The 17,339-nt window shown below is 38.4% G+C and overlaps 1 protein-coding gene across 24 annotated transcripts in view; it reads right to left on the bottom strand.

Moving 5' to 3' along the window:
• Window positions 1-17,339, bottom strand: part of NRXN1 (neurexin 1) — a 1,228,058-nt gene that overhangs the window by 447,596 nt on the left and 763,123 nt on the right. Inside the window, exon 1 of one of the 24 annotated variants that reach the window (XM_086326972.1) lies at window positions 17,155-17,270. The exons of 22 other annotated variants lie outside the window; for them this stretch is intronic. In XM_086326972.1, coding sequence (XP_086183098.1) covers window positions 17,155-17,167 — 13 coding nt within the window. In that variant the 5' untranslated portion in view covers window positions 17,168-17,270. Of the gene's footprint in view, window positions 1-16,003; window positions 16,130-17,154; window positions 17,271-17,339 lie in introns of those variants that run through there. One more of the 24 variants, XM_086326971.1, reaches the window with a different exon arrangement.

Here is a 17,339-nt window from a genome sequence, read left to right as displayed (position 1 = left end):
TGTATATTAGGATTATGAATGCTGTCGTTGCATTCTCTGCATTTTCTAAATCTTGTACAGTAATAATGATACTCATGTGTCTAAGGCACTTAGTCGTGTCCGACTCTTTGCAACCCTATGGACTGTAGCCCGACAGGCTCTTCTGTCTGTGGGATTCTCCAGGCAAGAACACTGGAGTGGGTTGCCATGCCCTCCTCCAGGGGGTCTCCCCAGTCAAGGGACTGAAGCTGCATCTCTTAAGTCTCCTGCAATGGCAGGCAGGTTCTTTACCACTAGAGCTACATGGAAAGTCACTCAGCAATACAAATGTTATTTAAAACATTAATTATCTTTAAATGTCTTAAGAATTTGATAGAATTTAAAGTCAGAAGGAGCCTCTTTTTTTCCTTCTCTCATTAACAACAATGGGATACTAAAACAAGGCCATTGCCTCCTGCTGTAACCTTGCATGCCCAAAGATATTCACAGTAGAAAAACCTTCCTCCTGATACCTCCTTTTCCCTACTGCACCCAACCACCAAGCTGACACTATCTTTTCCCCATTTAAAAAATCTCCATAGTAAAATAAATTGAGCAAGGAAGTATTTTAAACTGTCAGCTTAATGGTGCACACAGGAGTTATGGTTGCTCTCAGTTCAAGGAAATTTTAATGAATAAAGTAGCTCAAAAATTTAAAAAAATTCTCAAACTATAAATGGAAAACTTGTTCAGTTTCTCAGAGCTTGTTTACTGCCAGGGGAGTCACTCAATTTAAAATTCTTCACAAAGAATGACTTGTATATGACTAGATTACTCTGAGTTTGGGTAACTCATGAATATAGCTGAGAGAAAAGCAGTACAGAATGGGAGAAGAAATGTACAGATGAGTATTTACTCTCCCTGGGTGTGAGAGTCTACATCCATAAAATTAGGGATAGGCATTAGTTAATCCAAAAATCCCTTTTGTACTCCAAGTGTCTGGTTCTAAAGATATACTTGTATCCACATAAAGTCTAAAAGAATGAAGAATTACAACCCAATAATAATGTCATTTTCCAGAAAGATATAGGTGATTTAGGAAGAAGACAAAGAAAGAGGAAGTTCATAAAAGATTTATCATTAAAACATCACAATCCTTAAAGGAGATAAAATTTGGAAAAGACATTACAAAGTCTAAACATTATCACAGGATATGATGAAATATGTGCTGAAATAACACCTGCATCAAAGTTTTCTTGGTCAAAGGAAAAAAAAGTGTTAATCATTAAGACATTTTTACTAGAAGAAAAGAAAAAAGAGAAAGCAACGATACCTTGGTCTGCATTATAGACAAAATAATCCTTTCTAAGGATACTGGGAATGAGAAACAAAAGAATGTGTAAATGGAAGGATAAAAGGATGTCACAGACAGATTTGTAAATTGTGTGTGTGTGTCATGTCTCTACTTATATCTATATGCAGATACCCCTCAAAAGTATAACTCCACTGCAAAACCAGAGTTGGCTGAGTGTAGATACACCCTGTTCCAATCAAAACAATAGCTGTGAGCCTTTAATGGGAGTCTGCTTGCAGTTTTCTTCCTATAAGAATATTTTTAGATGTAACAGTCCTTCCTAGAAGAAAAGTAATAGACTTAACAACTTGCAGGTATCATTGCTAATATTTTACGAAGAGCAATTGAGAACTAACATTATGATGCCAGGTTTGAGGTACCCTTCCACATTTTTATCCCTGCATTCTAGTAATTTCCTGAATTCTCTTTATGTAAAGCAATCATTTCCTACTGGTTCATCAGACAATATGTGTTGTGGGCTTAGAAACAGGTGCATAAATGCCAGCAGTTGAAGATGATGCTATAAAGTCTTATTCCAAAAGAGCTGGCCAAGAACCATTTACACTAGAATCTCTTAAAGTGAGTATTGAGAAATGCAAATCTTGAATCTTACGTCCAATTTACAGAACAGAACCATGAGGGGTACAGCCCAGGCATCTGCAGTCTTAATAATCTCCCTAGGCGATTCCGATCTGTTTAAATTTTAAGAATCATCAGCTTGCATCAGTTTTGTGTATGACTATTTCCTAAGTAACTGGGTTACCTTTATTATTAAAATGTTTTTATTCTTCCTAAATATAACTTATAAAGCACAAACATCATGTCATTTACTTCTCATATAACATGGTTCAATAAGGACAGGGATTGTCACTCGTGTCCCATTTTAGAGCCATCATTCAGCCAGCAACTGATGGCCCATAACTCTAAACTTCACGCTCTTACAACATACAACAAATGTTAATAAAAGTTATCAAGACACTGAAGAATGCCATCTCCAACTGTGGAATCAAAGGCAATGGGAGAAACATTTATAGATTTAAGGCTATTTAAACAGCTCAAAACTCATACCCTGCTGACTGTAGATCTAAAGTCAGCTCCAACTAATAGGATGAAGATATCACGGCTTCTACGTAAGGAGGCAGTCTACGAATCATTCTGGAAACATTTCTGTATCTGTGAGTATTTACTGTTGGGCAGCACATTAGGTGCTGTAGAGAAAACAAAAACCACACTCCCTGTTCTCAGAGAATTTAGTCTAGAAAAGTTAGGAGGCTGCTGTAAACAGGCAGACAGTGTTTGTACAAACACATACTTTGAATGCATCTCATCATAATCTCTAAATTCATTGATAACACCTGGAAGCATTTCCTTGCACCTTGTTGGTCTCTGCTTTGGGGGGAATGTGGATTATCTCAGCAGCTGGGCATCATTTTTCATACTATTATAAGAAAAGTACATTTCCAAAGTGAGATTTCTTTGTAAGTTTCTCTGTCATCCTTGTGAAGAATCAAATGGTTTAATTATTAAGTTCTTGACAGAATATCTCAATTTTCCTAGTACCCTTAAATAATTTCCTACAAGTAATTGGGTGTTTTAACTATATATAGCTTCTTGTCACTATTCCACTAAAAAATATTAGTGTTATGTTAAATAAAGATGTATTAAACCTGAGTATTTTTCTGAGTTATTTCAACAATGATCAAAGCCAATGAGTTTGTCCTTCCAGCTGGAATCCTCATTTCCTTTCTAAAAGACAAACCCGAATAGGCAAGAAGAAAATGAAATGATCGCATTAACAAAATGTATTAACAGTCGATCTCTAACCATGACCATGTCAGCAAACCACCTATCCTTTTATTTCATTCTATCTCGTAGGACCTCCATCCCTTTTAGCTTTTTCTATGATCCCAAAGGTCTATAGAGATTGGGTCCTTTTTGTGGTTTTTCCCAGAATCCCTGAAGAATTCTTAAGCCTACTCATCTGCTTACCTGTGTTCCCCTATTTCCATGGAAGAAATAACACTGGACTCTGAGAACCAGTGTGCTATGTTTAAGTCCCACTTCTGCCTTTCATAAACATGTGACTAAGTCAGGCCACTTAAAGTGAGCAAGCCACTGTGGGTATCAGTTCAGTTCAGTCGCTCAGTCGTGTCCGACTCTTTGCGACCCCATGAATTGCAGCACGCCAGGCCTCCCTGTCCATCACCAACTCCCAGAGTTCACTTAGACTCACGTCCATTGAGTCAGTGATGCCATCCAGCCATCTCATCCTCTGTCGTCCCCTTCTCCTCCTGCCCCCAATCCCTCCCAGCATCAGGATCTTTTCCAATGAATCAACTCTTCGCATGAGGTGGCCAAAGTACTGGAGTTTAGCTTTAGCATCATTCCTTCCAAAGAAATCCCAGGGCTGATCTCCTTCAGAATGGACTGGTTGGATCTCCTTGCAGTCCAAGGGACTCTCAAGAGTCTTCAACACCACAGTTCAAAAACATCAATTCTTCGGTGCTCCGCTTTCTTCACAGTCCAACTCTCACATCCATACATAACCACTGGAAAACCATAGCCTTGACTAGACGGACCTTTGTTGGCAAAGTAATATCTCTGCTTTTCAATATGCCATCTAGGTTGGTCATAACTTTCCTTCCAAGGAGTAAGCATCTTTTAATTTCATGGCTGCAGTCACCATCTGCAGTGATTTTGTGGGTATCAGGTGAGATTAAAACATGAGAAACCATTTTTTAATATTAAGAGCTCTACAAATGTGAAAATGGAAATGCAATCAAACATTTCCCCAAATACCAACAGAACATTGGTGGTTTCCTATAGACATGTGTAATAAAAGAAGACCTGTACTGGTCTAGTCCATCTGATGGGTAGATGGAGCTTCTGGTATGCTGTAAAGCCGCAGTAGAATGAAAAAGAGATGGCAGTCACCTTTCCTACTGGCTGTGCCCAGGACATTTGGGAGACCTCCCTCTAGTGTTGGTAAGAATGAAAGGTAGGCAGGGTGAATTTTAAAGCCTGAGGCAGCACAATGGATTTGATGCCTCCTTCAGACACTGTGTTCTTTGTAGACAATAAGACAACATCCTCTCCCAAACAGCAGACATTCAATAAGCACTTGTTGATTGATTGGTCTCTGCATTCTTGGCACTCCTGGAACAGTGATTAGCCAGCAGAGACTGTAAAAACACCCACATTTTGATAATAACCTAAATATCTGCATACTGTGAATGAGGGGGCTGAATGAAAAAATTATGTGAAAACAGAAAGTCAGCTCCCTACATCTCTCTCCTTTATCATTTTCTCTTGGCAGAAGCAGGACTTTTAACAGTGGTATATCTGGGCATCTTAAGGCAAATGAAGGATGGAGCACTGCCCTGCTCCTGGGGGGGCTTTTGGTCTCTATATATGCTGTCCAATGAATCAATCAGTGATGCTGTTCATCACTCAAGTATGTGCTCCTCTCTGGCAGCTCCCAGCCTGTGCCTAGTGAGCAAAGCACAGTGTTTTACAGCTAAACTAAAAATCAGATCTCTTCTATACTGCTTTTCCCCAAGGCTGGCAAAAAAATATATTTTTGTTGTTTGATGGCTGCATGTCTAAGAACACACACACACACACAGAGTCATTCATTTGGTGGTCGGGCCCAATTGGCTGGGATGACTAAGAAAAACTACATTTGCAACCATTTGTTTAAAAAAAAAATAGCACAAGTGGAGTGAAATTGGTGTTTTCTGCTCAGGTTATCTGCCAGGTTAAGAATGCCTTCCTCCCTGCTTTTTAGAAAGCAGGGTGGGGATCAAGTATAGATATAAATTCCTATTAAACATTTATTTTAAGAAACAGACTAGCTATATTTTAAAAACAGGTGATGAAATTACAGTTGCTGAGCATTTTTATTTGATTTAGTATTCTAAGATGCTTATGTTCTATTTAAATGCTAGACTTTTGGCATTTGGCTATGGCATAAGCATCAGAATGGCCACAAGAAAATAACATAGAGATTCTGGGCCAGGAAATACTGTTTCTCTTGCCTAAACCTTTTTCAGCTGTAGTATAGCCAGGTACACATGGCTTTGTGTTTGCTGACATTTTCAGGGACTAGTTGGGGAAAAAAAGGTGGAATTTTTTTTTTTCCTAAATCTCTCCTCCTTATCAAAGCCCTCTCAGTCCTACCGTGTCTTAATGAGTCCTAATTTAAATTTTAAAAGAATTTTGGAAAAGATAACAATACAAAACAAGGTCCAACAGTAAGACACATCAATAGCCTTGGCAGTTAAACCCTGATGCAGGTTTCCTGGTTTAATTCCTATGTAGACAAAGGGCATAAAAATTATTGGTTTTCTGCATTATATTCTCTTGTTAATATCTGTGACATCCTTTTTTTGGGTTAATCAGACACCAGGAAAGGAGATCACCTTCAACCCCTTGCCTTCCCTTAAGGAATCCACCATATCAATCTCGCAGGATAAGAGGACAATCTGTTTTAAAAGACTTTGAGGATAGTTGTTTTCAAAACTAACCTCTGTCTTTCCTGTTTTTTTCCCCCCTTAATTGGGTACAGAGCAGAAAGGACCCACTTGGAGAGAGGTTAATCTATTACTTGAACAGCAGCAGCCATTTATCAAGTCTTGTGATAAATGATTACATAAAGGGTCTAGGCCTCACAAAAACCTTATGGAGTAGATATCACAGGTCCTATTTTACTCTTGAAGAAACTGAGACTCAAAGAGGTTTGGAAACTTGTCCAAAGTCAGTTAGTTAGTGAACACAAAGATATCAAAAAATAAATCCTTTATAGTCTTGCTTGGGAACTCCTAGAGAAACCACCTGCCAAGGCAGGTTAGGCACAATCGAGGTGGATTTAAACTCCGCGTCGGGGAGATCCCCTGGAGGAGGGCATGGCAACCCACTGCGGTATCCCTGCCTGGAGAATCCCATGGACAGAGGAGCCTGACAGGCTGCTGCAAAGACTCGGACATGAGTGAGGTAACAGCACACATGCACGCACGTGTGGCGTTAGTTTAAGTGTAATGAGTGCAATGTCAGCAAATAAACTGGAATGAAAATGCTGTTATAAAGTCAGAGGAACAAATGAATCTTTAAGAAAAATGTAGCTAAGACTCAAACTTCGAAGCATTTACCACCCTTTATGAATGTTCCTTTAGCTTATAGTCTGAATAGAAATGAGTAGGAAAAAATGCTTAAATTTATTATGTACTCATATAACACCATGTACATATAATCTACACAATTTTTTAAAGGTTTTATATTAAGAAACCATAATTAAAATTAGGATAAATGCTTAGTTTATTAATTGTCAGTCTTTTCTCTGTACCTTGCCTTCAGAACTATACAATTTAATTTAACTATTTACAGAGGTATTTCTTTCATCTCATGAGAATATAATCACATAATCCCATACATTGCAACTGTTTCCTTTTAATTGTAAATCATGGCTGTACTTGAAAATTAGTCTATTATCACAGGAGATCTATCAATTTGATGGGGAATGTATTTGCCAACTAGAATGAAAAAAAGTTAATAAACATTAATAAGCATCTTAAATCAATCATTCCTTTACTCTTGATGTGCTGGTGGATATCAAGATTAATAAATCAGTCCAAACGAATCAAGGGAGGCACACAGAGAGGCAGCTTGATGCCACGTGTAGTTAAGAAGAAAGATGCTTAAAAACAAATTGGAAGATAAGGATGAGGCACTAAACTTGCAGTGAAATGATTTGTAAATTAAACAAAATAAATCTAGATAGTCATCCACATTGGTTCCTTATGTACCACTGGTGATAAAAGCTGGAGGAGAAAACAAAATGCTCGGTCAGGATAAATCATAACTGTTGGCAGCACACTGTGCAAGTTAAGAACACGGACTTCAGAGTGGGCCTGCTCCGGTTTCAATCCAGGCCCCACAACGTCTGTTTTGTCACTTTGTCATCTCTTAACCTTCCTGTGCTTTAATTTCTCTAAGTGTAGAAGGGAAGTTAGTATTATCTGTCTCACAAAGTTGAATTAAATGAGTTGATATTTTGTTAAGGGCTTAGAATAGCATCCAACATACAATAAGCAATGAGTGATTATTAAATAAATGATATCACTGGCTACTTGCTATCACTTTACATAGCCCTAGTAAAGTGTTCTAGGGCTTTCTCTGTACAACCACTTTACTGAGGAGAACTGGGAGAGTAAAACACCCCTGCAATATTTAAGTCATTTTCTTGCTATTAACACAGAGTTGAATTGATTTCTTGGGTAGAAATTAAAATTTTTGTTTATCATATTAAAAATAAAAACTCATCATGTTATGTTTAAAACAAATATTACTGAGGCAAGCATTTTGTTACTGGCAAAATACAGACAGACTGTTGTTATACAAATACAGTCATTACAAAGGCACCCAGATAATCAATACCTTGTATATCTACTGAAATACAAAGCTTTTGTATAAACACACTTATCAGAAACCCATCAGCAGTGATCTACTTTTGATTACTATATGACAAATGGTCCAGAGAAGCATCAAAAATTCTATTATCTCATTTAGGACAAGTCTCAAGAAAAAGAATGAGTGGGGAAGCCAGATACATTATTTGCATATACAACAGCATGTCCAATTAACCACTTTGCTGACAGAGATTCATTTATTATTCATCTTATTCCAGCATATGTTAATACTTTGAGAGTAGACATGAAAAAATGACTGATACAGCACATTGAATTTTGGAAATGTTAAGTAAGGACTTCAAGGAAGTGCATAGCTTAGAGTGTTGAGAAATATTCTGTTATTTCAATTTTGGAAAGATGTAATATAGAGAATTATTAATTTACAGTGAGTATCTAGGCTCAAAGAGTCTAAAATGGCAAGACTTTCAGAAATCAATATGAAATATAAAATATGTAGACTACTAAATAGTGTTCTGCAAAGCAACTACAAAGTTTAATTTCTATAATATACCTTCCAGATAAAAATCACCAGAGGCATTTAAACTAGTCATGCGTTGGTATTATTTCTCTATACCAGCTTGTAATATAACTTATAATTGAAAAGTATAACTATATATAAAATGACATAGATATGAACGAGAGCATTTTTCTTAAAATATCCAAAAGAGAAGTTCCTCAGGAAAATGACATATTTCTTTAAAAGGTCCTGCTGCTTACCCAAATAAAAGTGCTAATTGAATAGTATATGAGTACCAGGACAGTGAGTTTCCATTTTTGCCCTAAATGCATTTTTAGAACATCATCACAATCACTCATAACAATGTGCTTCATGCTGTGGAACTACATGGATAATGCAATCTTAATGTAAAATTAAGATGAATTAATGTAAAATTAAAATGAATTCAAAACCATTTCAGCATTAAGAAGCATCAGAAATACCACTCTTCTTTTCTAGCAGTTCTGAATCTTGTAGTCATGATGACTAAATGGTAACTAATAGCCAAGACAGACTGAACCACATAAATAATTACATGCACCAAAGTTAGTCCAATGGCAACTCAAACAATCAAAATAACTGTCAGAAGTAGTGTCCAAGTTAGTGATGTCACTGCCTGTATTCTACCACACATGAAAAATCACTGCCTTATCATTTATTAAAAAGGTCTATTTCTTTCTCAATGATCATTTTCCAAGATATAGCATAATACTTATTCATCAATTTAGTTACATGGGAAAACAAGTCACCAAATATGTACATGAACACAAAGTCCATAACCTTGCTTTTAAAAACTGTGGGTCACATTATATAACACATTTATACTGGAGATCCCATAGCCAAAAAAGATCTAATATACTGAGTTTTGCAATGAAAATGTCTACAAGATTCATAGAAGCTTCATGTAAAACGTAATATGTACATAACCAAGTATCTTGACTGCACACTGGAGAAAAACCTTTCTACCTCAGTTCCAATTCAAAAATCCACAGATATTAAGTTCATACAATAGACATAGTAGGTTCTTCTTGGCTGCCTGTATAGCTAGTGATTAAAAGGAAGTTTGTCCAGGAATCATCATTTTAGTCATAAAGTGTTTTATCATTATTACATGGCTAATATTACATTATTTATCACTGCCTGAGTATAGTGCTTTATGCTGAACTTTATAATGGTCCTTATTTTTTAATCCATCCCCCCTTACTATTACTTTTCAGCTAAATATCAAAATGCAATATTAAGTAAAAGTTCTTCTACCTGAATGGAAACATAAATTTCATATCTATACTCACCTGAAATTCTTAACAACTATTTGAGTTAACTATCTTTTTTGATTAACTTTATTCTTGATGAGGGAGAAGGCAATGGCACCCCACTCCAGTACTCTTGCCTGGAGAATCCCATGGATGGAGGAGCCTGGTGGGCTGCAGTCCATGGGGTCGTTAAGAGTCGGACACGACTGAGCGACTTCACTTTCACTTTTCACTTTCATGCATTGGAGAAGGAAAGGGCAACCCACTCCAGTGTTCTTGCCTGGAGAATCCCAGGGATGAGGGAGCCTGCTGGGCTGCTGTCTATGGGGTCTCACAGAGTTGGACGCGACTGAAGCGATGCAGCAACAGCAGCATTCTTGATGAAGAAACAATTTTTTGTTGCTTTTTTGAAGTAATGACTTGGAAAATGATGAGAGTGAGACAAAACTCAGGTTTTCTAAATTCACATGCCATATTCTTTTCAAAATCCTGCCTCTTAACATATTGGAGTGAGAAAGCAAAAAGTACTGGGGCTACTTAATTAAGTGACCCTGGAAGAATCTTCACCTCTCTAAATCTGTCTTCTTGTCAGCAAATGGTGATCATAAGTCCTGCTAGGGTTATGATGATGATTAAATGACACACTTTACATGAGGGCTCTGTGGAAATATATACATAAAATCCAGCTATTTTTACCAAGTTCTGTCAAAAGCTTGATGGAATTGTTATTTGATCAACACTGAAAAAACTCTTGCATTTTGTGAGGGAATATAATGTTTTAAAGAGCTATTACTGATTTTGGTGTGGAGAAATACTCTTCACCCTACACAGCCCAAAAAAGAACTCAGCTAAAAGACCACGTGAAAGGAAGCAGGTGCTTTTCTAAGAGATATTCTGTAGGACCTTAGTTGACAGGCAAGTAAGTACTCAGCAAGTTACCCTGAGCCTGACCCCCACACCAGGCTGCTGTGCAGCTAAAAAAAGGCACCTCTACCTAATGAGGACAACTGGATGGCTTAAGGAGTCTGTATACAATCTTTGCAAAAATATCTCCAGTTACAGCATGTTTACAATCAATGAAGTTCTGGGAAAAGGCAAGAGTATGAGGATTTTAAGAGATCCTTATTGCCAAAAGAATCTTAAGACCTCAAAGTTGAAAAGGATCTTGTCCAATTAAAAAAAAAAAAGCATATGAATGACAAAACAATATAAAATGCCACTCTCAACATTACTATTGAGATCCTTAACACCTCTAGAAACAATTATGTCTTTCATTAAAAGAAGGCACACAATGGAGTGTAAATGAGGCACTGATAGCTGACTGTATAAAGATGGTTTTCTTTATAGGAATTAAGTTCAGTTGCTGTATTCTGTTCTCAAGGACCAAGGTTCAAACTGTCTTAGGTTATCCAGTGTTCAGGAAAAACTGGATAAACGAGTAGAGCCCCTCCTCACTGCTGGAGCACAGGCTTCTGGGAAGAGTATTCTAAACAAGGAGGAAGATGAGTTAGAAGATGAGGGTTCTACTTCCGACTCTGTTACCAATTTGCTTTGATTCTATGAGTTCAGTTCATTCACATTATTTACAGCTCTGTTGTCACATCTATAAAATGAGAGGAATGTGCTCCCCAAACTTTAGAGCTGGGAGAGAAGTGAGGTTCAAAGCTGTGATTGAATTCCAGAAGTCACACATTTACACACATTACTGGTTGAATCAGAACCAGAATTCCTGATTTCAAGATCTGGTTTTTGCTACTACATATGTATTCGCTCTGAAATCTCTTACAATTTTTTAAAAGTGTATTTTATCATGGTAAGAACACTTAACATGAGGTTTACCCTCTTAGGAAAATTTTAAGCATACAATACAGTATTGTTAATTGTAGTCACAATGTTGTACAGAAGATCTGTAGAACTTACTCGTCTTGTGTAATTGATACTTTATGCCTGTTGACTAGAAACTACTTCATTTCCTCTTTTCTCCAGCCCTAGGAACCACCATTCTGTCCTCTAATTCTATGGATTTGATTGTTTTAGATGTTTGATATAAGTGGAATCATGCAGCATTTTTCTTTCTAAGACTGGCTTATTTCACTCAGCCTAATACCCTCAAAGTTTATCCATGTTGCAACATACTACAGAATATCCCTCTTTTTTAAGGTTGAATGCATATTCCACATTTTCTTTATATATTCAATCCAAATCACAGTATGATATCACCTAACACCTGTTAAGATGGCTGTTATCAAAAAGACAAATTTTGACAAAGAGGTGAAACTGGAACCCATATACACTATGAGTAGGAATACAAAATGCTACAGCTACTGTGAAAAATAGTATGGGTGTTAATCAAAAAATTATAAATACAACCATTGTTTGATCCAGCAACCCCATTTCTATCTATTTATCAAAAACAATTGAAATTAGGATTTTGCAGATGTCATCACTCCCATGTTACTGTAACATCCTTCACAATATCAAAATGTAGAAACACATTTTTTTTAACAAACATTTTTTGGGGGCCTATTATCATCTGAGCACTTAACAAATCCATGGTCCTATTTATTCTTCATGGAGATGTAACTCATTGTATTTTCATTTTATAGGTTGAAAAATTGCACTCAATATGCCAGCAAATTTGGAAACCTCAGCAGTGGCCACAGGACTGGAAAAGGTCCGTTTTCATTCCAATCCCAAAGAAAGGCAATGCCAAAGAATGCTCAAACTACCGCACAATTGCACTCATCTCACACGCTAGCAAAGTAATGCTCAAAATTCTCCAAGCCAGACTTCAACAGTACGTGAGCTGTGAAATTCCAGATATTCAAGCTGGATTTAGAAAAGGCAGAGGAAACAGAGATCAAATTGCCAACATCTGCTGGATCATTGAAAAAGCAAAAGAGTTCCAGAAACACATCTATTTCTGATTTATTGACTATGCCAAAGCCTTTGCCTGTGTGGATCAGAACAGACTGGAAAATTCTGAAAGAGATGGGAATACCAGACCACCTGACCTGCCTCTTGAGAAATCTGTATGCAGGTCAGGAAGCAACAGGTAGAACTGGACATGGAACAACAGACTAGTTCCAAATTGGGAAAAGAGTACGTCAAGGATGTATATGATCACCCTGCTTATTTAACTTATATGCAGAGTACGTCATGAGAAATGCTGGGCTGGAGGAAGCACAAGCTGGAATCAAGATTGCCGGGAGAAATATCAATAACCTCAGATTCGCAGATGACACCACCCTTATGGCAGTAAGCGAAGAAGAACTAAAGAGCCTCTTGATGAAAGTGAAAGAGAAGAGTGAAAAAGTTGGCTTAAGGCTCAATATTCAGAAAACTAAGATTATGGCATCTGGCAAATAGATAGGGAAACAGTGTCAGACTTTATTTTTTTGAGCTCCAAAATCATTGCAGATGGTGACTGCAGCAATGAAATTAAAAGATGCTTACTCCTTGGAAGAAAAGTTATGACCAACCTAGACAGCATATTAAAGATCAGAGACATTACTTTGCCAACAAAGGTCCATCTAGTCAAAACTATGGTTTTTACAGTAGTCATATATGAATGTGAGAGTTGGACTATGAAGAAAGCTGAGCACCAAAGAATTGATGCTTTTGAACTGTGGTGTTGGGAAAGACTCTTGAGAGTCCTTTGGACTGCAAGGAGATCCAACCAGTCCATCCTAAAGGAAATCAGTCCTGAATATTCTTTGGAAGGACTGATGTTGAAGCTGAAACTCCAATACTTTGGCCACTTGATATGAAGAACTGACTCATTGGAAAAGACCCTGATGCTGGGAAAGATTGAAGGCGTGAGGAGAAGGGGACAACAGAGGATGAGATGGCTGGATGGCATCACTGACTCAATGGACATGAATTTTGAGTAAGCTCCAGGAGTTAGTAATGGACAAGGAGGCCTGGCGTGCTGCAGTCCATGGGGTCGCAAAGAGTCGGACTCGACTGAGGGACTGAACTGAAGTGAGGTTGAGAAAACAGTCTTAGGGAGGATAAAGAAGTTAGTGGATAAGGAAGTTAGTGAATTTATATAAGGTGAGAAATTGGCAGTGGCCAAATTTTCACATAGATAATGATTTTGAGAATTATCTTCACCAGACCGAGCTGCCTCAACTACTTTTGTTAATACATTAGTGTGAACTTAAATCAGTGAATCCCCTGCCTTAAATACATTTGCAAAATAAGCCTTATTTCTATTTGAAAAATAAAAAGCTCTGTTTTTGTTAGAGGAAATATATGCAGCTACTTGGTGGAAAGCAATTGTGTAAGGAGCTCTTTCTGGAACATTAACATTACAGGATAATGCAAAGTGATGTAGCTAAAATTCACTATGTTGATGTTTTCATCAGATCATTTCATGTTGAGCCCTGGATGATTTCTACATATACATAAAGTTTATAGCTTCTGTATTTATGCTCAGAGGCTATTTGTTTTTAAAGGGCAAGTTTGTTTAAAGATGAACCCTTTCTAACAATAGCTTGCTGTATTTTTGGAACTAAATTGCAAAAATTTTTGATAGTCATGATTGGGTATATTAGTTCCTCCTCTCTCCCCTCTGCTACCAATGTCCCCCTTGTTACCTGACCTGTCATGATATCTGGTGCACAAACACAAAAACATGCACATATTACCAAATGAATGAATGGAAGAAATCAATATATTAAAGTTAAGGGCAACTGAGACACTAGAGTCTTGGACTACTTGGGCCATAATTAATTCAAGGATTCTTCCAGGAGGATTAGCTGAGAAGCTTGTCTAAAATATCATGGCAGAGATCCACACTTTTGTCCAAGAAGCCAAAATAAGGAACAAATGTGGGGTAGGGTTACCTACTTTAGCAGAATATTCATAGCTAAAAGTGTTCTGAGTTACACATATGAATCAATTACCAGGAAAGCAAAATTATTCTTCAACACAGTAAAGTCAAGTATATTTTGAAAGGTGTTGTTAACTCTCTTGGTTGCTAGACAAAAGAGCAAAGGGATCACTCTATCATACAGCACCCTCCCGACTGTGAGGAAGACAAAAACCTCCTCAGAATCAATGAAGTGATCCATGAGACACCTGGCAGATGCCATCAGCCTCTCTCACAGTATCCACTATCGTTAATACATGCTGGCAGCAAGATGTGAAGTCCTGGTCCTTGATAATGATTTCTACTCCAAGAGATTAACCATGAAAGCACATGGAGGACCCTCTCAGTTCAAGTTTCAAAAGCTCTGAGCTCATGCAATTGCTCTGGGCTATGGGCTGTGCAGAGTTGATTCTAATTCCTCTTTGACTCCAACTAGAGACTTGGCTGTATATTTCGGTGGCCCTGTGGTGTGCCTCAGTATCCCTACAAGGAAAAGGGTATTCAAACTGCCTCCAAAAGCGCCCATACTTTTTAGAAGTTTAGTGTGTGTATGAAAGTGCCTCTGAAAGAGAAATGTTATCAATTTAAGATACAATTATTTTCCTTATAGAAGCGCATTGGGCTACCTCAATTATAAACCACACTTTTTAAAATCTGTTAACATTCCCTTCTGGGAAAGCCCTTTAATAGTATAAGCTAATCATGGCGGTAAAATTTCCGGAGCTCATACTAGTGGGAGGAGAACGGCTGGCGCTGCTATGTTCATTCCTATGATGGTTTTCTCTTTCCTTTATCTCCTGAAATTATTGAGATGCTCTAAGCTTATTTTTGAAAGTATGCAGAGGTACTTAGGAAATCCAGGAGCAGAGATAAAAACCTGAGCATCGTACTGACATCATTCTATGCTCAGCACATATGGCACCTCACTAAAGCAATACCAACTGAACACACTGGCTTATTCTGAACTCTTGCTGGCTTTCAGTAGCAGTCTTAATTACAAGCAGGCTTGCTTTTTATCATTTACAGTCACATAGTTCTCCATTTATTTGACTAGGAAAATTGAGTTTTTCTGTGGACGTATTTTCAACCTTTATATATTTAAGTACATGCAAAATAAAATAGGATCTTGCAGTGATCTCAAAACCCGCTTCTCATATTCATTAAAAAAAATCCTCATCATAATCTCTGCAACTGGGTCAGCTTGCACAAAGATGCTCAGGGTAGCGATGAGTGCTTTCAGCACCCCGCAATCCTTGTAAGTGACACCTCGTAATAGTGCAAATGAAGCATGGCATGATGAGAAAATGAAGAAGAATGGACCTGGACAGTCAACCCAGCAGTTTTCAAAACACAGAGAGGAGACTCAATTTTGTTCCCTTGAATACACCACACATGATTTTTCTTTTACACGTTTGAGCACATGCATGCTTTCCCTGTTATGAGAAAAATGTCTCATGATTCCACAAAATCCTATTATAAGCAAACAGGGTAGCTCGTGTGTTCATCTATATATGTATATTTGCCATAGTCTCAATTTTTGAGCCAAACTTCATTTACACCTGCCTTGATTTTCAGCCAGGAGTTTATCATATTGTCACTCACCTTTGTGCTTTTCCTTCACCCTCATCTATGAGGCTCAGAGATTATTTCCTTGTGGGCTCTCTCTCTAATTAGCTGAATATTCAGAGAGTTTATTGACCCAACAAATTCAACATCACCTCTTTCTTATTAGGTTTCTTTTAAGCCATCACCCTACCTGCTCTGCTCTCAGCCTCTCTGCATCCCCACCTCACTCGCGTCTCCACCTCACTCCTGTCTCTCCATCTTCCACCCTCAGAGGCTTATTTCATCCTTAACATGCCTCAGTTGTTCTCTAGACAAGAGTTTACCCCTCGTTCAAGGGAGAGAAGAGAGAAAGTACGAAAAACCCACAGCTGCTTTTATTTGGTGGAGGTTGGCTACTGACTGGTAAGTTTGCTACCCTGATTAAAAAAGGAAAAAAAAAAAAAAAAAAGAATATCAGAAAGCTTCTTCCAAAAGTATGTGTGAGAAGGGTGTGAGAGTTTCAAAAAGAAAAAAAAAATATGACCATACAACAGAACCTTCGAAGGAAAGAGAAAGTTTTCTGACTCAATAATGCCAACTGCTGCTCACATACAATTCCCTCCGCCATCCATCCATCCTTTCCCTTTCCCAGCGATAGATACGCCTGGTTTTTCATTCACACACAGAATCACTACATTCTGGTGGGAAGGAAGTGTTTGCAGAGACCAGCAGAGGGCGCCTGACTGGGGCAGAAGCTGCAATGGTAGGAGGACCAGGGTGCCTCTCCACGGCGGGGCCCCCCTTGGTCTTCTGTTTTTCCCACAACCCCCGGATGCCCTCCCATTTCAGCCACATCCCTTGGGAGACAGGCAGAGCCGCAGCAAAGAAGTTAATATGCATACAAGATTATTAGCCAAGCGCTCCCCACTGGTACAATTAGGTGCCCCACCCTCTCGCATACCCCATCTGGCTCACCGCACCCACCCACGCTGTCTGCCCCGCCCGCGCCCGGGCTCGCCTCCTTTCCTCCGGGTTCACACAATTTTGCATAAAGGCCGGGCAGTGGGTAAGGACTGCACCCGGGAAAGGGAGCCGCAAGCTACCAGGATACTGTGGGCAAGGAAGAGAGCTAGGCAACTCCTTGCTGTTTCAGAGGGATCTTTCCTTCCTGTCACTTTGTGCCAAAAAAAAAAAAAAAAAAAAACAACCCTTTGGAGGCATCACTCAGGTCTCCATCCTAGGCACGCTGAACTGGAGAGAGTCCTAGAGAGGGAACTGGGAGAAGGAAGGGAAGGGATTCCTGGGCCCATTGTAAGTGTCTCAGCCACTCCTAAGGAAGATGCCCAGGGGATTTGTTCTCCTCAGTTGGGTTGGGCTGTAGCCTCGCACATCT

The sequence above is a fragment of the Bos grunniens genome, chromosome 11 (genome assembly GCF_055505025.1).
Source record: "Bos grunniens cultivar Pamir isolate PY7600 chromosome 11, Bosgru_T2T1.0, whole genome shotgun sequence".
NCBI classification, from domain to species: domain Eukaryota; kingdom Metazoa; phylum Chordata; class Mammalia; order Artiodactyla; family Bovidae; genus Bos; species Bos grunniens.
Note: the sequence above shows the minus strand (reverse complement) of the source record. Positions and strands in the feature narration are given on the sequence as shown.